General features: G+C 45.1%; 2 protein-coding genes across 2 annotated transcripts; both read right to left on the reverse strand.

The window, feature by feature from the left end:
* Window positions 1-235: 235 nt before the first annotated feature.
* Window positions 236-11,176, reverse strand: LOC138636293 (sorting nexin-4-like). The gene is made up of 14 exons (XM_069724240.1): window positions 11,047-11,176; window positions 10,634-10,758; window positions 10,407-10,545; window positions 8,719-8,868; window positions 8,205-8,252; window positions 8,058-8,113; window positions 7,181-7,253; window positions 6,967-7,028; window positions 6,278-6,343; window positions 5,952-6,041; window positions 5,367-5,466; window positions 1,379-1,524; window positions 1,189-1,303; window positions 236-1,122 (listed from the first exon to the last, which is right to left on the reverse strand). The coding sequence occupies exons 1-14, from the start codon at window positions 11,167-11,169 to the stop codon at window positions 1,075-1,077; spliced, it is 1,341 nt and encodes a 446-aa protein (XP_069580341.1). The 5' UTR covers window positions 11,170-11,176; the 3' UTR covers window positions 236-1,074.
* Window positions 11,177-12,009: 833 nt separating this feature from the next.
* On the reverse strand, window positions 12,010-23,593 carry pnpla3 (patatin-like phospholipase domain containing 3). The gene is made up of 9 exons (XM_069724239.1): window positions 23,017-23,593; window positions 21,847-22,079; window positions 21,024-21,089; window positions 17,375-17,584; window positions 15,416-15,476; window positions 15,141-15,317; window positions 13,580-13,712; window positions 13,391-13,498; window positions 12,010-13,164 (listed from the first exon to the last, which is right to left on the reverse strand). Exons 1-9 carry the CDS (start codon window positions 23,201-23,203, stop codon window positions 12,921-12,923), a joined length of 1,419 nt encoding a protein of 472 aa, XP_069580340.1. The 5' UTR covers window positions 23,204-23,593; the 3' UTR covers window positions 12,010-12,920.
* Window positions 23,594-25,028: the final 1,435 nt, after the last annotated feature.

A 25,028-nucleotide genomic window follows, 5' to 3' on the forward strand; every position in this document is an offset into this window, starting at 1 on the left:
CCTGAGTCCTCCTCCCCTGAGATCTCCTCCCCTGAGATCTCCTCACCTGAGACCTCCTCCCCTGAGTCCTCCTCCCCTGAGAGTCCTCCTCCGCTGACAGAGTCCTCCTCCCCTGACAGAGTCCTCCTCCCCTGAGACCTCCTCCCCTGAGAGTCCTCCTCCCCTGAGTCCTCCTCCCCTGAGAGACCTCCTCCCCTGAGAGACCTCCTCTTCTTTCACGACCAATGTTACCAGATTCATGTTTACAAGGTGTTTATTTGTTTACAGTTCTTTGGTACATTCACAGTTAGATTCCATGTGAGCATGGAGCCAGATGAACCGGAGACCTTTCTAACACCTCAACGAGTCCACGTGGTCAAACCTTCGGATTCAACACAGGTCTGGATTCATCTGTGACAGCTGACATCAGGCCAACACCTGCAGGATGAGAAGCTCACTGCATGTTTATCACAGCTGGAGATGTTCCAGGTGCTGGTGGGAGGAGCCACGTGTGACTGAGGACATGCACAGGGGGAGTTTCACCCAGGTGATCTTTATTTTTACAGGTGTTCCCTAAAAGCCTCCCACAAAGAAGGTCAGCCACCAGCTGCACAGAGACCTGCAGTCCTCCGTCTGTCTCACCTGTCTGTCCACTCAGACAGGTGAGACAGGTGTGCAGCTAAAGGTTAGCTTGAGAAAAGTGAAACAATGCGTTCTGATGTCAGAGTTAGACTATAACAACCAGTGACCTGCTGACCAGTGTTCCCATGGCAACAGTCCAGACACCTGGCATCAAATGACCAAGGAAACATGGGTTGCTGAGGGTGGAGCTCCTCTCACTGAGGGAGGAGCCTAACGGAGGGTGGAGCTTCACTGTGGTTGGAGCTCCTCTCACTGAGGGAGGAGCCTACCTGAGGGTGGAGCCTCACTGTGGGTGGAGCTCCTCTCTCTGAGGGAGGAGCCTAACTGAGGGTGGAGCCTCACTGTGGGTGGAGCTCCTCTCTCTGGGTGGTGCTCCTCTCACTGTGGGTGGAGCTCCTCTCACTGTGGGTGGAGCCTCACTGTGGGTGGAGTCTCTCTGCAGGGGCCCCAGCGTCACATCTTGAGGAAACACTCCTTGGCGTTGCTCCACACTTGTATTCCCTGCAGAGAGAGACACTGTGAGCGCCGCGAGGTCATGTGACGTCCGTCCGTCCGAATGCTCTCTACCTTCTTGCACATGCTGATCTGCATGACAGCGTGGTTGATGAGCGCCTCCCGCAGGTCTCTGTCTTTCTGTTCCCTAAAGCGCTGCATGTCCACCCGGGCCTTCTGCACATGCTCCCTGCAGTCAGACAACACAACATGAAAAAGCTCCAGGATGAAGCTGCACAGTCAACCTGCAGCGGCAGCGACTCACTCGCACTCCGCCGTTTTCTCCTTGACCGTCTCCTCCCCCTCAGCGATCAGCTCCTCCAGCAGCTTCAGCCGGGCCTCCCTCTGCTCTGGGGCCTCCTGCCCAAAGATCTTGTTGGTCATACCTTTGAAGGAGAACGTCCGCACAATCTGAGGAGGAGAAAACTTACCGTAAATGGTAATGACATGGTCCAACCTTACGTCCCAGCCCGCTCCTCCTCCTCCTTCTCCTCCTCTACATCCAGGACATGGTCCAACCTTACATCCCAGCCCGCTCCTCCTCCTCCTTCTCCTCCTCTACATCCAGGACATGGTCCAACCTTACATCCCAGCCCGCTCCTCCTCCTCCTCCTTCTCCTCCTCTACATCCAGGACATGGTCCAGCCTTACATCCCAGCCCGCTCCTCCTCCTCCTCCTTCTCCTCCTCTACATCCAGGACATGGTCCAGCCTGGGACATCCCAGTACCCTCATGGTTGAAATGAACTTATTGTAAGTTGCTTTGGATAAAAGAGTCAGATAAATGAAATGTAATGTAATAATATAATGTAATGAAATGAAATGAAATGCAATATAATGTAATGTAATAATGTAATGTAACGTAATGTCATGTAATAATGTAATAATGTAATGCAATGAAATGCAATGTAATGTAATGTAATAATGTAATGTAATGTAATGTAATGTAATGTAATGTAATGCAATGAAATAATGTAATAATGTAATGTAATGATGTAACGTAATGTAATAATGTAATGTAATAATGTAATAATGTAATGAAATGTAATAATGTAATGTAACGTAATGTCATGTAATAATGTAATGTAATGTAATAATGTAATGTAATGTAATGTAATAATGTAATGAAATGTAATAATGTAATGTAATGTAATGTAATGTAATGTAATGTAATAATGTAATAATGTAATGTAATGTAATAATGTAATGAAATGTAATAATGTAATGTAATAATGTAATGAAATGTAATAATGTAATGTAATGTAATAATGTAATGTAATGTAATAATGTAATGTAATAATGAAATGTAATAATGTAATGTAATGTAATAATGTAATGAAATGTAATAATGTAATGTAATGTAATGTAATAATGTAATAATGTAATGTAATGTAATAATGTAATGAAATGTAATAATGTAATGTAATAATGTAATGTAATGTAATAATGTAATGTAATGTAATAATGTAATGTAATGTAATAATGTAATGTAATGTAATAATGAAATGTAATAATGTAATGTAATGTAATAATGTAATGAAATGTAAAATGTAATGTAATGTAATGTAATGTAATGTAATGTAATAATGTAATGTAATGTAATAATGTAATATAATGTAATAATGTAATGAAATGTAATAATGTAATGTAATGTAATGTAATGTAATGTAATGTAATGTAACGTAATGTAACGTAATGTAATGTAATAATGTAATGTAATGTAACGTAATAATGTAATGTAATGTAATAATGTAATATAATGTAATAATGTAATGAAATGTAATAATGTAATGTAACGTAATGTCATGTAATAATGTAATGTAATGTAATAATGTAATGCAATGAAATGCAATGTAATGAAATGTAATAATGTAATGTAACGTAATGTAACGTAACGTAATGTAATAATGTAATGTAATAATGTAATATAATGTAATAATGTAATGAAATGTAATAATGTAATGTAATGTAATAATGTAATGTAATGTAATGTAATGAAATGTAATAATGTAATGTAACGTAATGTCATGTAATAATGTAATGTAATGTAATGTAATGTAATGTAATGTAATAATGTAATGAAATGTAATAATGTAATGTAATGTAATAATGTAATGCAATGAAATGCAATGTAATGAAATGTAATAATGTAATGTAATGTAATGTAATAATGTAATGTAATGTAATAATGTAATGAAATGTAATAATGTAATGTAATAATGTAATGAAATGTAATAATGTAATGTAATGTAATAATGTAATGTAATAATGTAATGTAATGTAATAATGTAATGTAATGTAATGTAATGTAATAATGTAATGTAATGTAATGTAATAATGTAATGTAATGTAATAATGTAATGTAATGTAATGTAATGTAATGTAATGTAATGTAATAATGTAATGTAATGTAATGTAATAATGTAATGAAATGTAATAATGTAATGTAATGTAATGTAATGTAATAATGTAATGTAATGTAATAATGTAATGCAATGAAATGAAATGTAATGAAATGTAATAATGTAATGTAATGTAATAATGTAATGAAATGTAATAATGTAATGTAATGTAATGTAATAATGTAATGTAATGTAATAATGTAATGCAATGAAATGCAATGTAATGAAATGTAATAATGTAATGTAATGTAATAATGTAATGAAATGTAATAATGTAATGTAATGAAATGTAATAATGTAATGTAATGTAATAATGTAATGCAATGAAATGCAATGTAATGAAATGTAATAATGTAATGTAATGAAATGTAATAATGTAATGTAATGTAATAATGTCATGTAACGTAATGTCATGTAATAATTTAATGAAATGTAATGTAATAATGTAATGAAATGTAATAATGTAATGTAATAATGTAATGTAATGTAATAATGTAAAATGTAATGTAATGAAATGTAATAATGTAATGTAATGTAATGTAATAATGTAATGAAATGTAATAATGTAATATAATGTAATAATGTAATGTAATGTAATGTAATAATGTAATGCAATGAAATGCAATGTAATGAAATGTAATAATGTAATGTAATGTAACGTAATGTAATGTAACGTAATGTAATAATGTAATGTAATGATGCACTTGTATTGATTTATCACCGTTTCCATTCACACCGATGGTACTCCATCAGGAGAACATTCACACACCGATGGTACTCCATCAGGAGAACATTCACACACCGATGGTACTCCATCAGGAGAACATTCACACACCGATGGTACTCCATCAGGAGAACATTCACACACCGATGGTACTCCATCAGGAGAACATTCACACACCGATGGTACTCCATCAGGAGAACAGTCACACACCGATGGTTCACCATCAGGAGAACATTCACACACCGATGGTACTCCATCAGGAGAACATTCACACACCGATGGTACTCCATCAGGAGAACAGTCACACACCGATGGTACTCCATCAGGAGAACATTCACACACCGATGGTACTCCATCAGGAGAACAGTCACACACCGATGGTACTCCATCAGGAGAACATTCACACACCGATGGTACTCCATCAGGAGAACATTCACACACTGATGGTACTCCATCAGGAGTACATTCACACACCGATGGTACTCCATCAGGAGTACATTCACACACCGATGGTTCACCATCAGGAGAACATTCACACACCGATGGTTCACCATCAGGAGAACAGTCACACACCGATGGTACTCCATCAGGAGAACATTCACACACCGATGGTTCACCATCAGGAGAACATTCACACACCGATGGTACTCCATCAGGAGAACATTCACACACCGATGGTACTCCATCAGGAGAACATTCACACACCGATGGTTCACCATCAGGAGAACATTCACACACCGATGGTTCACCATCAGGAGAACAGTCACACACCGATGGTACTCCATCAGGAGAACATTCACACACCGATGGTACTCCATCAGGAGAACATTCACACACTGATGGTACTCCATCAGGAGTACATTCACACACCGATGGTTCACCATCAGGAGAACATTCACACACCGATGGTACTCCATCAGGAGAACATTCACACACCGATGGTTCACCATCAGGAGAACAGTCACACACCGATGGTACTCCATCAGGAGCAACTTAGGGTTCAGTGTCTTGCTCAAGGACACTTAGGCATGTGGACAGGAGGAGCTGGGGATCGAACCACCAACCTTCTGATTAGTGTGCGACCCATTCTGAACCAGAGGCTGGTGAAGAAGGAAGAGATGTACGTACGCCCGTCGCCAGCTCCTCCCGCTGCTGCTTCTTGGAGATCAGGTCCTGGGAGGCCATCTCCAGCTCACACTGGGTCAGCTCGTGTTTCCTGCACACGGCCCTGAAACCGCAGAGTCCGAGGATGGACGGTGACATACGTAAGGAAGTGAGGTAATAAAACAGGAAGTGAGGTTATAAAACAGGAAGTGAGGTTATAAAACAGGAAGTGAGGTACAGACTGTCACTGTGAGATTTCATGAAAACTTTTGATCTGTGATCACTGCTGGTGATTCCACTTCCTGCTGAGCCTCCATTAAAACTCTCTGTCTTCACCTGACAGACAGGCAGCTGTCTCTGAGGGACAGCTGTCTCCGAGGACAGACAGCTGTCTCCGAGGACAGCCAGACAGCTGTCTCCGAGGACAGGTCCTTTTTAAATTCCTTTCGTGATATTTTATTGTTATATTTACGCTTCCTTCTCTTTTTCAGTCACAGCTGGAGGATGTTTCTCATTACAGGGATGTCACTGATACCAGCTGACCTCTGACCTCTGACCGCCGTACACTGCACACTGCGAGCTGATTGGCTGCTTGAACTGTGGTCTTACCTAAGAGCTTCAGCATAGAAGAGGTATTCCTTCAGCTGGTCAGCGTAATGTTCCTCCTCCTCTAAGATGTCATCTATGGAGGCAGCATATCTGGAGGGGACGGAGACATTTACTGAGACAGAGACAACATCTGTTCTCAGAGGACACACACACTCTACAGAGAAAGAGACAACATCTGTCCTCAGAGGACACACACACTCTACAGAGACAGATATAACATCTGTCCTCAGAGGACACACACACACTCGACAGAGACAGATATAACATCTGTCCTCAGAGGACACACACACACACACTCGACAGACAGAGTCCACTGAGTCACTCACGCGTCCATGTGATGACCGGCACTCTGCAGCCCGTCCCCCATCTCCTTCTCTATGGCACTCCACTCACTGCAGACACACAGTAACACACACAGTTACACACACAGTTACACACACTGTGAGGTTTCCCTCTTTCTGTCAGGACAGACGGAGGAGAACAGAAACTTTAACTTTCATTTGTGATGATGTGATTTCAAAAATGTTTTTTTTGTGTTGTGTATCTGTGTGTAGCTGTGTGTTTAGCTGTGTGTATGTGTGTGTAGCTGTGTGTATCTGTGTGTAGGTAGGTAGGTAGGTATTTACTTTATTAATCCCCGAGGGGATTTTTTTTTTTTTTTTTTTTTTTTTTAATCCGTAGCCGTGTGTATCCGTGTGTAACCGTGTGTAGCCGTGTGTATCCGTGTGTATCCGTGTGTAACCGTGTGTATCCGTGTGTAGCCGTGTGTATCCGTGTGTAGCCGTGTGTAGCCGTGTGTATCCGTGTGTAACCGTGTGTATCCGTGTGTAACCGTGTGTAGCCGTGTGTAGCCGTGTGTAACCGTGTGTATCCGTGTGTATCCGTGTGTAACCGTGTGTATCCGTGTGTAACCGTGTGTATCCGTGTGTATCCGTGTGTAACCGTGTGTATCCGTGTGTATCCGTGTGTAGCTGTGTGTAGCCGTGTGTATCCGTGTGTATCTGTGTTGTGTTACCTGAAGACTCTCCCGTAGTTGCCGTGGACCTTGTAGACTCCGTACAGCCGATCAGCGACTCTCTGCAGAGACAGTGAACGCCTCATCACTACCGTGTGGAGAGAAATGTTCCTCCATCATCACTGCTGACGGTTAATATCATTTATTAAATCCTTTTGAATGAATCAGCTGACGTTTTCAGATCTAAAGATGAAGGAAGTGTTTGAAGTCTTACTGCTCGCGCTCGAAGCAGCTGAGACGTGTGAGACTGCAGCTCGTCACTGTAGTGTTTCATCTCAATGAAGCGTCTGAGGAGGAGAGAGGTCAAAGGTCAGCGTTCACTGTGATCACTCCAACAGTCTTTAAAGGAGAACAAGAGTGTTAGTATAATGTAAAGCTGCAGCGACGGCTCCATTATTCCACCGTATGATGGACAACCTCCCTGATATCGGCCCAATAAACCCAGTATCAGTGTGTCCACATCAGACCGATGCTCCTGGAGCAGCCTCCAGCTCATGTTACTGTGCAGACCAGCGGTCGGATTCACAAACAGTCCTCAGAATAAAAGTTCCTCTTGGTGACCAAATTCTAAGAAAATTCTTAGAATTGAGCCGTTTTGTAAATATTTCTCCTTAAAGTTCAGAGTCGATCCTTAAAGATAAAAGTTCTTCATGAACATGTTCAGAGAGCTTCATAAACTTCTCCTCGAGTAGATTCTCAGAGTTTGGATCCAACGAGTTATGTATTTATGAAGTTATTGATCACTGATCAGTGAGGAGAAGGAACCCCTCCGGCCGATCCACTCGGTGTTCCAGCAAATGTTTAAAGGCCCGGTTCTGAATTCTGGAGGTTTCCAGGTTCTCAGATGTTCTCTGACATCACAGTGAGGTAAATATGGTGATTTTTTTGATGATGTTGTCGGGTGTTCAGATTATTTCTTTTCCAGTTTTCTGATGATTTATTAATAAATTAATCAATAAGGAGCAGATGAATCAATAATAAATTAATTCTCTCTACTCTGGAAGCAGCTCAACCTACATCTGATTTCACCTTGATAAGGAAATCATTAAAAGTCTAAACGTGATCAGGGAGGAGCCACGGAGGACGCTCACCTGTCGGGATTCCTCACCCTGTAGGTGGCGCTGAGAGCTCTGAGCCTGGAGTCGGCCTGTGAGGGAGGAAGAGGAGCTGAGTGAACACTGACAACATCAGCATGAAGAGATCAGAACCAGAACCAGAACCTGCCCAGAGTCCGGTACCTTCGCCTGGAACCCCGTTTCGTACACCACCTCCTTCCAGCCGTGCTCCTGATGACACGCAAACACATGAAGTTAGTCACACCGCAGGAAACCACCCACACACCTGATCACCTGAACACTTGATCACCTGATCACCTGACCCCTTAACCACCGGATCACCTGATCACATGAACACCTGATCACTTGATCACCTGATCACTTGACCACCTGACCCCTTAACCACCGGATCACCTGATCACCTGAACACCTGAATACTTGATCACCTGAACACCTGATCACCTGACCACCTGATCACATGAACACCTGATCACCTGACCCCTGAACCACCTGATCTCCTGATCACCTGACCACCTGATCACATGAACACCTGAATACTTGATCACCTGACCACCTGACCCGTTGACCACCTGATCACCTGACCACCTGATCACATGAACACCTGATCACCTGACCCCTTAACCACCTGATCACCTGACCACCTGATCACTTGATCACCCGATTACCTGACCCGTACCTCTGTGAGGAAGTGGTGGAGGATCTTGTCATTGGAGAGGACCGGATGAGAGGCCACGCGCAGCAGGAAGTTCTCCAGCCCGACCCGCCGACGCTCCACAAAGTCCGGGTCCATGTTGTCGGCCGACAGCTTGTGCCACACGAACTCAGCCTGCAGGTGGGAGAACACAACTTCCTGTTTCACCTCACCTGTGTGGACACTGTTCAGGTCTGATTCACTTATGTCATCTGTCAATCATCTATGAACACCTGAGAGTCTTGAAGATGATCCACAGAGTCACTTAGCTCCGCCTCCTGTCAGTACGTACCGCAGCCCTCTAACAGTATGTACTGTTATACAGTGCATCCTGAAAGTATTCACAGAGCTTCACTTTTTTCATATTTTGTTATATTACAGCCTTATTCCAAAATGGATTAAATTCATTTTTTTCCCTCAAAATTCTACACACAATACCCCATAATGACAAAGTGAAAAAAGTTTGTTTCAAATTTTTGCAAATCTATTAAAAATTAAAACTGCAAGCAGTGATGTACGGGCCCTCGCACTCCCGCGCGCCGTCTCCCCGACGTGCAGCTCGCGAGGGATAGCGTATCCCCGCTTCTCGCAAAACAGGTATATAATGTATTGTCTCACCACACCGGATGTATGTCATATGTTTCGTGAGGTTTCAAGCATCCTTTGACCTTAAACATCAACTTCCTGTGTCACGGCAAGACATCAAACTTTGCCGCATCGTCAGGGCGACACTCATTAACAAAGTCGAACGAATGTCTCAATATATCATCAACTACATGTTTAGGTTATTGAGACCCGACTTTAGGTTCATGTGATCAACCAGCTCGACGTAGAATGAGAAAGTATGAAAAGTGTCATTTCCAGTGGCCAACAGGGGGCGCTATGACTATGAGCGAATATTACCCCACAGGGGTCTTCAGGGCGGGGCTGTTATCATACCTGTGATGTTTGGAGAAGGTCGATCCATGTACGTAAGATTTAAAGCAACTCCTAGTTTCATGGTGAGATGCTCAAAATGGCCGCCTCTCACGGGCACACACATCGATGAAAACGAATTATTTATACAACTTTTAATCCCAAACATGTTTTCTATCCAGAGAACCTAAATTCAAGTCGGTCCGACAAAATCCCTCGGAGGAGTTCGACAAAGTACAATGTGTCAGAGTCGCCCAAAATGGCGACTAAATTCAAAATGGTGGACTTCCTGTCGAGTTGACGTAACGGTGCAATGTAACTTCTTTTGTGCGTCTGGCTGTGATACACGTGTCCACCGGATGTCGTGAATTTAGGTAAATGTGGCCGCCGGGGCATCTCTGTAGGGGGCGCTCTCGAGCCGTTTGGCCACGCCCACTCGCGACTCCACTAGAATACAAAATTTTTCGCCGGGAGACAAATGTGTTTCCACTTTCATGAGTTTTTGAACATGATAAAACCTCCAAAAAGGAAAATCACTTTACGTAAGAAGAAGAAGAAGAACGACCAAGAACGAGAACATTTTTATGCAACAACAGGGCTTCACACCGATGCTCGGTGCTCGGGCCCTTTCACACCGATGCTCGGTGCTCGGGCCCTTTCACACCGATGCTCGGTGCTCGGGCCCTAATAAGGAATGAAAATATAACACCTACATAAGTATTCACAGCCAGAGTCTACATCCATCACACTGAACTCACCCTCTTCTCGGGCAGCGGCGGCACCACGATGTACGGATAGGTGACGATCAGGTAGTTCCTCAGCAGTTCAAACTCACTGTACCTCCTCCACAGAGAGTCGGGGGCGGGGTTACGACCCTCAGCCACCGCGTCCATTGGCCTGCAAACGTTACAGCACAGACGGTGAACTGATGCAGCTCATCCTACAGGTGAACACCTGAGCCCCGCCCACAGCTGTCCGCGCTCACCTGGTCTCGATCAGGTACACCGTGAACGTCTCCTGCATGCTCACTGCATTTTTGCCGCTCCTCTTCTCCGCCTCTCCCACGCAGATCTCCATCCTGCGCAGCAGAGTCGAGCCCTCCTCCACCTCCTGCACCACCAACACGGTCACAACAGTCACAACACAGGGCAGCAGTGAGCAGCAGGGGGCAGCAGAGAGCTGCAGAATGAAGCAAGGTGCAGCAGGGTCCTCCACCTGCATCCAGCTAACAGCTGACAGCCGTCCACATCAACGATGACACATTTACATGTAGTAAGCCAACAGTGAGCTCACAGTACAACATTAGCACGGTGTTCCGGTGCACCGGACCGGGTGACGTTAGCTTCTGCCGCTAACTAGCTGTCGGTGGACACACCGGGACGAATAGCTGCCTCTTACCGGGTTACTCAGGCTCCCGTCGGCTGCTGTCTGCTCCGAGTCGTCGTCACTGACAAACTCTTCCTTCACATCCTCCGCCATCATCTTCATCTCTCCTGATGCTGCTGCTGATCCAGGACGCATGCGCAGCGCGTCCCATCAGCCTTTTAATTTTTTTTTTTTTTTTTTTAAATCATGTTGTTTATTCCATTTTATCTTATAATAACAGATCTTTACCATCAAATAAAACAGTACAAAACCGAGCAATTAATTATTCATTCATTCATTTATTTCTTCAGAGTGAACTGTCCCTGGAGGAGGAGGAAGAGGAGGGTGAGGAGGAAGAGTAGGAGGAGGAGGAGGCTCCAGGCAAAACAACGACTCTCCAACATGCTGATGAATGACTCCCAGTTGAAAAGAGTTCATTGTGACCAGGACACATCCTTTAACTGATGAAGCCGTCTGTCGCTCTGCTTCTTCCACCTGCAGTAACATGAGGAGCATCCTGATGCTGGAATACTAACCCATACATTCATTATTTCCAGGCTGGACTGCTGTAAGTCATTATTATTATAACTCATATAACTCTATTACACTGCAGTGAGAGTCCTGACGGGATTTAACCAGACACGTCAGATTTCTCCTGTTTCAGCTCCTCTTCATCGACTTCCTGTAAAATCAAGAAGAGAATTTAAATCCTGCTGCTGACTTACAAAGTTTTTCCATGACTGAGCTGCATCTGATCTCAGAGACCTTCTAGAAGCACATCATCCTCACAGAGCTTCTCTGTCAGAGTGTATTACTACTTCCTGTTTGATAGTTTATAGTTAAGGCTGCTTGTGTGACCTGAACCATCCTGCAGGTTGTATTCATCACAACAGGACGTTCACTAAATTAACATTTTCTGAATGTTCTTTGACTTTGTGCTCATCCTGGTTGTTGTTGTTTTGTGTCATTTTGTGCTGAACACTCACAAAGCACACGTTTCATTTAAAACAGTTTAATCTTAAAATAACAGTGCATTAACATACACTTACAATTAAGTCATTAAAAAGCTTTGAATGACACATTTAGTTCATGTTTGAAGTGAAGGCACCAGAACTCCTGCAGGAAGTACACTGCAGGAAATCTGCTGTAGGAAGTACACTGCAGGAAATCCACTACAGGAAATATGCTGTAGGAAACGCACTGCATCTAACACACTGAAGAACACACGTTAAAACACACTTGGGTACCCTGCTCAGTTAGTATTCACACACAGCATCAACGAGCATCTTTATTTCATCCAGTCTGAGTGACTGAGTTACTGCTGATAAACAGAGTTTCTGCTGACATGTAAACTATAACACTTTTTTTTTTTTTTTAATTTTTAATTTTATTGTACTCTATTAATCTCCGAGGGGAAATTATTTCGCTACGTTTATGTTACACTTTATGTTCTTGAACATACAATAAAAATATATGATAAAATATGAGTATTTTTTCTTTATGGTAAAGAATATCTTTGTCATAGAAATATGGTGATGCCACTTCAGGCCCACTGGCTCCAGCAGAATCTGCTGTCAGGTCAGAAGTACCAGCTACCAAACAGGCTGAACAGCTCAGCGATGTCGACAGGTTCTAAGTCGCTATGTGGAGGTCAGACTGACGGGTGTGGACCTGGAAGGGTGGAGATCCAATATGGCTGCAAAGAACAGCATAAAGCCGGAGCCAAAATCTGCTGACATCATCAAAGGTACAAAAACACAGAGGAATCAGAGGAGGGACAGAGAAGACGTGATTAAATGAAGTGTCCTGCTGTGAGATATCTATATCTATATATATATATATATAGCTGCATTGAGGCACGTTTCTGAGCATCATTCCTCCACGTCGCTGACGACCCGTGGAGGGTCTCACTGCAGCGCGGGGCTGGGAGGGTCCTCCTGAGAGCCCACGAAGAAGCACACCTGCTGAGGGGATGAGGGGACGCTAAGGGGGGGGTGGCAGTGGGACGAGGACGAGGTAGATTGGGGGACCTCCCAGTAGTTGCCGTGGAGATCGAGGCAGGAGAGAGCCGGCAGGTTTTCTCTCTGCAGCGGTTTGTCACTCTCTGACGGCAGCGGCGGATCGCTCAGGCACTTCCTCAGGCACGGCTCACTGCGTGGTCAAACACACACGCGTGTAAGAGTTCAAAGTTCATGCACAGAAACAATAAGAAACAGAGTCAGACAACACATCCTTCAGAAACAACATCACTATAACACCTGCTGGAAGGAGAACTACAACAGTTTCACACTGAACATCTGAAAACAACTACAGCTGAAGTCATCTGTGTGTGTTTGTGTGTTGTGTGTCGGGATGAGAGCCTGACTGGACCTCTGACCTGATGGATCCGGATGGCTCTCCTCTCCAGGCCTGTCGGTACACGTCACCTGCCACCTCGAACAGCCAGCGGACATCGGTCGGGACCTCTGGGATCCACTCCACGAACCTGAGAGGACAGAACGGACATTAGAATCCCGAGCTGCTCGACCCGACTGTTCCTATTTACAGAACAGATACTGTTCCTCACCTCTGGGCCACAGAGTACGCAGACTGAACAGGAAGTGTGTACGGCATAAGCATGTAGGAGGCCATTCTGACAGGAAGCATCCCAGAAACCCTAGCATACAGACCGGGTTTTTCCTGGCAGGCCTTGCAGAACACTGAGAACACAGAGAACAGTCAGAGAACACAGAACAGTCAGAGAACACACAGAACAGACAGAGAACACACAGGGAACACAGAACAGTCAGAGGATAGCCAGAGAACACACAGAGAATAGCCAGAGAACACACAGAACAGTCAGAGAGCAGTCAGAGAACACAGAACAGTCAGAACACAGAGAACACAGAACAGTCAGAGAACAGTCAGAGAATAGTCAGAGAACACAGAGAACAGTCAGAGAACACACAACAGTCAGAACACAGAACAGTCAGAAAATAGTCAGAGAACACAGAGAACAGTCAGAGAACACAGAGAATAGTCAGAGAACACAGAACAGTCAGAGAAGAGTCAGAGAACACAGAGAATAGTCAGAGAACACAGAATAGTCAGAGAACACAGAGAACACAGAATAGTCAGAGAACAGACAGAGAACAGTCAGAGAACACACAACAGTCAGAACACAGAGAACACAGAACAGTCAGAAAATAGTCAGAGAACAGTCAGAGAACACAGAGAATAGTCAGAGAACACAGAGAACACAGAACAGTCAGAGAACAGTCAGAAAACACAGAGAATAGTCAGAGAACACAGAATAGTCAGAGAACACAGAATAGTCAGAGAACAGACAGAGAACACAGAATAGTCAGAGAACACAGAGAATAGTCAGAGAACACAGAGAACACAGAACAGTCAGAGAACAGTCAGAGAACACACAACAGTCAGAACACAGAACAGTCAGAAAATAGTCAGAGAACACAGAACAGTCAGAGAACACAGAGAATAGTCAGAGAACACAGAACAGTCAGAGAACAGTCAGAGAACACAGAACAGTCAGAGAACACAGAGAATAGTCAGAGAACACAGAATAGTCAGAGAACACAGAGAACACAGAATAGTCAGAGAACACAGAGAACAGTCAGAACACAGAACAGTCAGAGAATAGTCAGAGAACACAGAATAGTCAGAGAACACATAGTCAGAGAACAGACAGAGAACACAGAATAGTCAGAGAACAGTCAGAGAACACAGAATAGTCAGAGAACACAGAGAATAGTCAGAGAACAGACAGAGAACACAGAATAGTCAGAGAACAGTCAGAGAACACAGAGAACACAGAATAGTCAGAGAACAGTCAGAGAACACAGAATAGTCAGAGAACAGTCAGAGAACAGACAGAGAACACAGAATAGTCAGAGAACAGACAGAGAACACAGAATAGTCAGAGAACAGTCAGAGAACAGACACAGAGAACACAGAATAGTCAGAGAACAGACAGAGAACACAGAATAGTCAGAGAACACAGAGAACAGTCAGAGAACAGTTAACCACACGCCACCTCTCCACCGTGACATTCAGAGCTTCCACATGACCTGTGACATCATCTGTGACCTCATATTGACTCCTAACAGAGTTGGATGGTACCACACCTTTCTTGATTGGAGCAGGCAGAGCGAGCTGCTCGTCCATCCACCAGTGCTGTTTGTGCAGGAGGCGGAGCCTCCGCAGCACCCACTCTCTGGTGGTTTCAGCACGCTTACAGCAGCAGCTGGCTGGGCTCTCTGGGAGGGTGGGGCCAGAGGTCGGACACTCCGCCATCAGCAGGTCTGGCACCACAAAAACATGACATCAGTCACACAGTTCAAAGGTCAAGCTAGAGGCTGGAGATCTAGTTTGACCGTTGCCATGGTAACAGAGTACTCACTGTTCTCGTCCAGGAAGCGCAGAGCGTCTTTATAACCGCTCTGACACATCTCAGCCAGAATCTGTGGACACAAATGAACTTCAGACATGGAGGAGGAACAAAGCAGAGTTTTGAACATAAAACGAGCAGCAGGAAGTTTGACCCTCCGGGGCTGCCGTGCTCCCCTGAACCACCTCGAACAGCTGAGGATGTGTTCTGATAGATGGGAGGTCATGTGACCATCTGTTTGCTCTGACTGGTTTTCATCGACTGTTTTTAGGATGCAGCCGATCAGACCACAGAGGTCAGAGGTCAAAACAGACATTGGTAGTGAGGAGAAATGGCTCAAACATGTACTTCTTTCAACACAGACATTTGTGAGCACAGTTACGTAATCATCTGATCGAAACAAACACGTAGAGCCGACACTCGTGAGGGAGGCTGTACAACCGCAACACAGCAAATAGGTCAAAGTCTCTCTCTCTCTCTCTCTCTCTCTCTCTCTCTCTCTCTCTCTCTCTCTCTCTCTCTCTCTCTCTCTCTCTCTCTCTCTCTCTCTCTCTCTCTCTCTCTCTCTCTCTCTCTCTCTCTCTCTCTCTCTCTCTCTCTCTCTCTCTCTCTCTCTCTCTCTCTCTCTCTCTCTCTCTCTCTCTCTCTCTCTCTCACCTCGTGAGAGGCTAACTAACCCTCATCACAGAATAACAGGAGGTGACAGCAGGTGGAGCTACATCCAGATTCTACTTCCTGTCAGTGAAGACGGGAGGTGGAGGAACAGCAGGAAGTACAGCCGTCACAGACATGCCCTGCATACTATTTATTTTTACTTAGTACGTACTGCAGCCCTTTAACACTTTTAACAGAATATACTGTTACATGTAGCATGTGTACAACTGACATACTACTGCATCATAAAAATGCATCGTGACCCTTCTTCTTCTTCTTCTTCTTCTTCTTGGCTCTGAACATCCAGAGTATCCTGCTGACCTGCAGACTGCAGAATAGGACCGGATGTAGTAGAACATCCTGGTACTTTTGGTATCCTATGTTTAACATCCTGTTTACTGGGACATATTGAATCTGTTTCTGGAGTACTGGATGGTCTGGATCCTTCAGGGCAGGGAGGATCTGTGAGACTAGTGATGATTACTCGCAGTCCCTCCAGCTCTGTCGTGACCCAGAAAAGGAACTTTATCCGTTCGTGGTAGCACGGCTTAAAAAAGTCTGTAAAGCTGCCACAACGTTAAAGTGTGGAGCTCCTTAATCCTTCAAACCACAGAGAGAGAGTCTCTTCTGTCCGCAGGACGGCAGCTCACCGCGTGTTCCCAGTCATGTTACTGCTGAGGACGACACAGGGCCCTCAGACACAACCACAACACAGCTGGAGGTCAGCTAGGACCGGCAGAAAAACATCCCTGTACGCCAAACATGACCAAACGTGGACCTGTGCTGAGCAGCACTGAGATGGAGACTCGGGAAGAAGACGGTACAGTGATGTGTACGTTTCACCGTCAGCAGCCTGGAGCTGTTTCTTCCAGTCACTAGCTCACGTCTAACAGACAAGTCACCTGTGCGGACTCTTGTGATGAGCAGCAGGATTATGACCACCGTTTACACGTGACACTATTTAAGGCTGTTAGAAAAATTTACTTTTTGCAAATTCAGAGGATTTGACCACAAAAAAAAAAAAAAAATCACATGAAACTTATGATCGCAATTTTTGGGAAAAGCTGCTGCAGCGACTTTGATCGCAACTGTGAAGGTGGCAGACAGAACCGGCACCGGCAGGTCCTACAAGAGGCTCCCTGCGGCTTCATTAGTGTGAACTTTAAAACACTGATCTGATCCATTGTTGATGTAAAGTACTGATTGTTGCAGCTTTAAGTGAACCTGAGGTTTTAGATTGCATGTTATCAGCTGCACCTCCCGCTGCAGGGACATGCACTGTTCCTCAGGAGCAGGATGTCCCTGTGCAGTACCGACCTGTGGTTCTGGGGGGAACAGAGCCTGGCTGAGGCGGTACATGTTGCCCAGGTTCATCTGGATGCTGGTGTTAGTGAAGCGCAGCTCGTGGAAGCTGGTGGACTTGTCCCGCGGACAGATGTCGCACTCCCCGGAGAACGGAGAGATGGTGATGGTGTTCTTCAGCTCCGACTGCGGCAGGTTGTCGCTGATCCCTCCGTCCACGTAGCGCTGCAGGAACACAGAAACACACGGGTCAGGAGGTCCGGTCCGAACCAACAGAACAGTTCTGCAGTGAAAGATGTGTCATCACGGAGCAGGTCTGACACACGGGTACCGGCACTACTGGTACCTGTCTTTACTGCTGCACCACCATGAGGAAGAACTCTGCACACTTTAGTTCTACAGACAGTTTGGTTCTGTTTGGTTCTACAGAGAGTTTAGTTCTGTTTGGTTCTACAGACAGTTTAGTTCTACAGACAGTTTAGTACTGTTTGGTTCCGTTTGGTTTGTTTTGGTTCTACAGACAGTTTAGTTCCATTTTGTTCTGTTTAGTCCTGCAGACAGTTTAGTACTGTTTGGTTCTGCAGACAGTTTAGTTCTGTTTGGTTTGTTTTGGTTCTGCAGACAGTTTAGTTCTGTTTAGTTCTACAGACAGTTTAGTTCTGTTTGGTTCTACAGACAGTTTTGTTCTGTTTGGTTCTGCAGACAGTTTAGTTCCGTTTTGTTCTGCAGACAGTTTAGTTCCGTTTTGTTCTGTTTGGTTCTGCAGACAGTTTAGTACTGTTTGGTTCTGCAGATAGTTCTTGTTTGGCCCTGCCATTGCTGTCTCCATCCACCCCAGAGGGCCAACTGAAGAACCATCTTTGTCTGACCCGGTTTCTTTGGACCACCCCCTGTTCTTTATGTAATGATGACTCATCCTCTGGAACACTGCAACATGAAAAGAGCTCTTTCTCATCTAAAGTGCTTAAAATGTCACAGAGAAGGAATTAACCTTGTTCCATGTGGCAGTTGTAAAACCCGGCAGGCTGGCAGAGTGAGCAGTGTGTGTGTGTGTGTGTGTGTGTGTGTGTGTGACACCATGTGAGGGAACGGAGGTCAGGATGGGGCTTACTCTCTCTGGAGGACCGGATTACTACAGAACTGCTGCACCTATCTTGTGATATTATCATGATTTTCAAAATTCAAAAGTCACCCTGCAGCAGGATAGAGAGTCCACACAGATTCAAAGAACTTCCCATCAGCCTGTTGCAGCAGCTTCCCCCGAGTGTGTTTTGTTTTAAGTATTTTTTTTTCTTTCTTCTCTCTTCAGAGTTGTTGTTTCCTTCTCTTCACGTGTGTTAAGTTAACGGTCAGACAATGGACCGTAATTTTTCCACTTTTCTGGTTGGGGGCATTGTTATTGTTTACTCTCGTGATCAGCTGATCGCGCTGAGTAGACGAAATCCTGGACGAACTTCGGAGAAGACGTCGGGGTTACAGAGCTGGAGCTAAACTGAAGGCGAAGAGGAGGAGATATAAACCAGCGGTACCGGAGATCTTAATGGGGAACGTGAGGTCGTTGGCCAATAAGACGGACGAGCTCGGCGCTGGTAAAGACCCAGAGAGAGTACCGGGAGTGCAGCATCATGTGTTTCACCGAGACATGGCTGCACTCACATCTCCCGGACCACAGCGCGGCCGTACCCGGCTTCAGGACTGTTCGGGGGGACGGAGACGTTGTTCGGAGCGGCAAGAAGAAAGGTGGAGGGATTGAAGTCTATGTGAACGAGAGGTGGTGTAATCCCGACCACGTGTGTGTGAAGGAACGTTTCTGTAGCCCGGACATTGAACTTCTAGCCGTGGGGATGCGCCCATATTATTTGCTGAGGGAGTTCACGTCCGCCATTGTTATCGCTGTGTACGTTCCTCCATCAGCTGATGTAGAGGCAGCAGTGGACACCATCCACTCCACTGTGTCCAAACTTCAGACTCAGCATGCTGTTTTCAGTGAATACTTCACGGTCTCCTCATCTGAAGCTCCAGATCACCGCAGGAACCGACAATCATCCCTGAAACCTCTGAGCCCCTATCTCAGACTGACACCTCATCCATCCATCCATCCGTTATAGAACCAGTAGCTCCGCCCCCAGAGATCTGATTGGTCAACTGAACATCTGGAAAAAATCATCATGACATCACATCCTGCTCATCACTAGAAATATCCCTCCACCTCCTCAATGTGAATATAGAATTAGAATAGAATTTCATATAATATCTAATATAATGTAGTTTCTACTTGTTATAGATCTATTAAATGACCCATTTGGTGAAGTCGGGTCTCTTTTGGTCCTTTTTGGTCGCTCCGAGCACCCGTACCATAACACCACGGATAGTCACGCACTTACAATCCTAGTGGAGGCTAGCTGGACCGGTTTGGTTTGAACACATGACACGGAGCTAAAATGTTAAAAACACATGAGAACATGGATATCTTTGTTCATCAGATGTCTTTGTTCATCAGATATCTTTGTTCATCAGATGTCTTTGTTCGTCAGATGTCTTTGTTCGTCAGATATCTTTGTTCATCAGATGTCTTTGTTCGTCAGATGTCTTCAGATGTCTTTGTTCGTCAGATGTCTTTGTTCATCAGATGTCTTTGTTCCAACCAGACTGAGCTAGCTGATCAGTTTAGTGTTTCTATGTTCTGTATTTATTCAGTTAGAGACTAGAAATCCTCTCTGTTGCTAGGGTGGTTGTTAAGGGTCGGACTACTTCCTGGAGTGGTAAACATTACATAGGTTACATAAGAGTCTACTGACGCCAGTAGACTCTGGTCCCGACACAAATAAACATGAAAACAAATTAAACTAAATTAAGTTAAATAACTCAAACGTCCTCCACATGATCTGCAGCAGTGAAAAGTCTAATTGTTTGTTCTTCCTGCTGCGTTCAGTGTCTGTGATTTGGTGATTTTCAGTGATTTCCAATCTACATGCGTGTTGTTGTAATTTCTTTGAATGTTGTGTAACTTCTGGTTGAAATATGTATTTTATAACGCTTAATGTAATCTGCTTGTTTAATTCAATCTGCTCTGATAGCGATGACCTTATAATTTTGTTATTACAATATTCCTGGATCTGATCCAGTCTGGCTGACTCGGATATGATTGTGCAACTGTGGCAACAGAAGGTAGGAAGTTGGCCTGATGACTGGATGAGGTGACAGCCAAAGTCCAGCAGCAGGTCAGAGGTCACAGCAGCAGTCGCTTTAACGGACCATCTGAGAGTCCTGCAGCCTGCTCAGTGAGTTATATCTTAACCTGGTAACCGTGGTAACCTGCAGCAGCTGGTTCTGTATCTAACACCTCCTGGAATAATGTCATGTCAGAAAAGGACCCCCATCACATGAACGCCTCCCTCTCATGAGGACGTCCCTCTGTGGTCTCTACTACCTTCTGTCTTCAACACTCCGGCTCCCTTTTTCTTTCTGTGCTCAGTTTGAGTCACATGACTACTTCCTGTTTCAGGGCGTTGATCACGTGTAACGTTGTGTTCTAGGAGAGGACATGGTGACATGGTGACGACATGGTGACGCCATGGTGACATGGTGACGACATGGTGACATGGTGACGACATGGTGACGACATGGTGACATGGTGACATGGTGACGACATGGTGACACCTACCACCCCTCTGAAGGACGGAGGAATCAGGCCGCAGTAGATGGGGATGAAGCAGCTGCAGACCAGCGCCTGTGGACAGAATGGACCACGTTAAACATCAGCTCTCTCTCTCTGTCTCTCTCACCCACTCACTCTCTCTCTCTCACCCTCTCTCTCTCTCTCTCTCTCTCACCTCTCTCTCTCTCTCTCTCTCTCTCTCACCCTCTCTCTCTCTCTCACCCACTCTCTCTCTCTCTCTCTCTCTCTCTCTCTCTCTCTCTCTCACTCTCTCACCCTCTCTCTCACTCACTCTCTCTCTCTCACTTTTTCGCTCTCTCTCGCTCACTCTCTCCCTAACTCTCTCACTCTCTCTCTCACTCTCTCTCTTTCCCTTTCTCTCGCTCTCTCTCTGACCCACTCTCTCTCACACCCTCTCACTCTCTCACCCTCTCACTCTCTCACCCTCTCACTCTCTATCACTCTCTCACCCTCTCTCTCTCACCCTCTCACTCTCTCTCTCTCACCCTCTCACTCTCTCACCCTTTCTCTCACCCACTCTCTCGCTCTCTCTCTCTCTCTCTCACTTTTTCGCTCTCTCTCTCTCACTCTCTCCCTAACTCTCTCTCTCACTCTCTCTCTTTCCCTTTCTCTGACCCACTCTCTCTCTCACCCTCACTCTCTCTCTCTCACTTTTTTCGCTCTCTCTCTCTCACTCTCTCCCTATCTCTCTCACTCTCTCACCCACTCTCTCTCTTTCCCTTTCTCTGACCCACTCTCTCTCACACCCTCTCACTCTCTCACCCTCACTCTCTCTCACTCTCACCCTCTCACTCTCTCACTCACTCACCTGGATGAGCTCCTCTTTGGAGCTGAACTCCGACACCAGCACGTTCTCCCCGTCAGACACTCGGGTCAGAGAGACACAGAGCCGCCCCGAGGCCCGGACGTGTGCGTCGGAGGGCAGGTCTCGGTCCAGACCCGACTTCAGCACCTTCACCAGGTTGAAGGTGGGGTGCAGCGGGCCCAGGTTTCTCTTCCGGGCCTCCTTTGCCACCTCCAGTACATCTTCACAACATTTAGCTGGAGCGAGACAGAAAGAGGAAAAGTGTAAGAAACTCTGAGGATCAATCATGTGAAACAGAAATAGTTCGACTGGATCGATCATCTCTGAGGCTCCAGAGGTCGCCGACCCAAAGAGACCCGGGCGGCCCGCTGAGGTCACCGCAGCTCGTCATTGGTCAATGTGCAGAGTCCAGTCTGGAGCCACACTGCTATCAGTCCACATGACATGTTCATGGGAGAGAAAGTGAAACTCTGACTGTCGTGTTGTCGTCTGAGTCAGCGGCCTGCAGGATCAGCTGATCCTCAGTCAGCAGTAAACATCTGCAGGGTTCAAAGGTCCGATAGACGTCTTCTACTCACAGGATGAAACAACCTCGCTGCTGGAAACTAACCATGTCATCAACAACTCACTCACATTTCATACACAAAGAAACTCTGCTGGATGACTTGACAAGTCTTCTCCTGGTGTCCTGTTCAACATCCAACCAGATGTTTTAACATCCAACCACATCTTTTAAAAACATCCAACCAAATTCTCTCATTTTCATTCTTCATCCTTTTTACCTTAATAAAGCTACATATGGTTCCATCTGAACTTTCCCCTGTAAAACAAAAGTGTTATAAAAATAGACGTTTATTATTAGTTTATCAAAATATCCACATATAAATTACAGTTTGATGAAGTATCTGAAAGTATATTTAGGATATATTCTGGAGTGTTTTCATCAAAAACACTTCTCGATGTTTAATTTGTATTAAAATCGTGTGAACCTGAGAACAGTACAGTCTGTTCTCCAACAGCTGGTGTCTCCAGGTGAGAGGAGGAGCTCCACCTGTGAACACCAGCAACAACGAACCGACCACCACAAAGCAGTTAAAGCCTGATGTGTGAATCTCAAAGCTGACCGCAGTGTTCACGGAGCTCCAGCCTGAGAGCCACAGCGGCGGGTCTTACTTATGGACGCCTGGCTGGCGAGCACCGAGGCGGTCAGAGCCCCGGCCGAGGCGCCGTACAGCCTGGTGGCCCCGGAGATGAGGTAGGGCGCCTTCTCCAGCAGGCAGCTGGCGACTCCGATGTGGTAAATCCCCAGAAACCCGCAGCCGGCGAAAGACAGGTTCCAGCCGCCGGTTAGGTCGAACATGGCGGGACATGCCCCGGCAAGGGAACCGGGAGAGCGAACCGATCACCGAGAGAGCAGTCGCAGAGAGGAAGAGGAGTCCAGCTGTTGCCGGCGCGTCACGGAGAGCAGCGAAGTCAATCAGGTCTCAACTGGGACTTTAAACTACTCGTGGTGCGTTCATGGAAGTCGGAAATGTAACAACTCTGACAGTTAACCTTCGGTTTCTCTGTCATTTAACATTCCCGCTCTTTTATGAACCTGAACAGTGTTCAGCTGAACGTTTATCCTGAAAACCAGTTTTTTATACTTTAGTCGACAACGCAGCGGTTTAACAAAGTGCCACGAGCCTGTCCACTCACCGGGATCTGCTCCGCCACCGGAACCGGAATGTCGCAGGTTGGTTAAGCACAATAAGATTTACGAGGTACCTTAAAGGCAACACTTCTTACTGAGAACGTGATTGGATGACTTCACATCTAGCCATCTACACAACAACCAATCAGCAGCGAGTGGGCTGGACCACACGCCCTGACGTCACATGAAAAGAATAGAATCTGGAGCCGCCATAACAGCAAATCTATTTTAGGATATAGACAAATTTGTAAACAGAAAAGTTAGTAAAAAATATACAAATGAATGTATTTGATATAATATTTTATTTTGTATTTCATGGTTTGGATAATAATTAAATTATATTGTGTAACTCTTGAATCTAAACCGTTTTAATCGACTTACTGTCCAACTCAAGACAGTTTGGTACTATTTATAAAGAACAAAAAAGCAACAGAGTTTTTGTATTTCAAAATAATTACATTTGATTTGACTTCTTAAAAGATCACCTTGGCAGGTATCATTTAATTTTTTATTTTATTTTATTGTAAGTTATTTGTAATGTAAACCTCTTGTTTGTTGATAAAGTTTGTTAAAAAAAAAACCCTCCTCCAGCACAGCTGCTGTTCAAAGGGCTCACACTCTTTATGAAACATATTCACACAGTGTCTGTTCACATCCAGGTGTTCCTACAGGGACAGGTAACCAGCTCCACACCTGTAGACCACTGAAGGACAGTCAGAGACTCGTCCTGAAGCCTCTCCACTGGTGTCCTGATGCTCATTTCAGGTCATTGTGGTTCTGAAAGATGAACTATCATCCCAGTCTCAGGTCTCATGATGCTACCACCACCCTGATGCTACCACCACCCTGATGCTACCACCACCATGCTTCACTGTAGAATGTATTAGCATCATGATGCTACCACCACCGTGCTTCACTGTAGGATGTATTAGCATCATGATGCTACCACCACCGTGCTTCACTGCAGGATGTATTAGCATCATGATGCTACCACCACCGTGCTTCACTGCAGGATGTATTAGCATCATGATGCTACCACCACCGTGCTTCACTGTAGAATGTATTAGCATCATGATGCTACCACCACCGTGCTTCACTACAGAATGTATTAGCATCATGATGCTACCACCACCGTGCTTCACTACAGGATGTATTAGCATCATGATGCTACCACCACCGTGCTTCACTGTAGGATGTATTAGCATCATGATGCTACCACCACCGTGCTTCACTGCAGGATGTATTAGCATCATGATGCTACCACCACCGTGCTTCACTGTAGGATGTATTAGCATCATGATGCTACCACCACCGTGCTTCACTGTAGGATGTATTAGCATCATGATGCTACCACCACCGTGCTTCACTACAGAATGTATTAGCATCATGATGCTACCACCACCGTGCTTCACTACAGGATGTATTAGCATCATGATGCTACCACCACCGTGCTTCCCTGTAGGATGTATTAGCATCATGATGCTACCACCAC

Source organism: Brachyistius frenatus, unplaced genomic scaffold (genome assembly GCF_029030835.1).
Source record: "Brachyistius frenatus isolate BFR_SWC_R1_liver_20210118 unplaced genomic scaffold, ASM2903083v1 Contig_366, whole genome shotgun sequence".
Classification (NCBI taxonomy): Eukaryota; Metazoa; Chordata; class Actinopteri; family Embiotocidae; genus Brachyistius; species Brachyistius frenatus.

Bases quoted from the DNA above. Each gene is read 5' to 3' on its own strand.
- pnpla3 (XM_069724239.1), bottom strand. From the start codon at position 23,203: ATGTTCGACCTAACCGGCGGCTGGAACCTGTCTTTCGCCGGCTGCGGG. The intron at 22,080-23,016 runs GTAAGACCCGCC...GTCTCGCTCCAG, and splicing joins CGCCAGCCAGGCGTCCATAA to CTAAATGTTGTGAAGATGTA. The intron at 13,165-13,390 runs GTCAGAGGTCCA...TTGACCACGCAG, and splicing joins GAGCCATCCGGATCCATCAG to TGAGCCGTGCCTGAGGAAGT.
- LOC138636293 (XM_069724240.1), bottom strand. From the start codon at position 11,169: ATGCGTCCTGGATCAGCAGCAGCATCAGGAGAGATGAAGATGATGGCG. The intron at 10,546-10,633 runs GTGAGCGCGGAC...TAACGTTTGCAG, and splicing joins GTGTACCTGATCGAGACCAG to GCCAATGGACGCGGTGGCTG. The intron at 1,525-5,366 runs GTACGTACATCT...TCTCCTCCTCAG, and splicing joins GGGAGGAGCTGGCGACGGGC to ATTGTGCGGACGTTCTCCTT.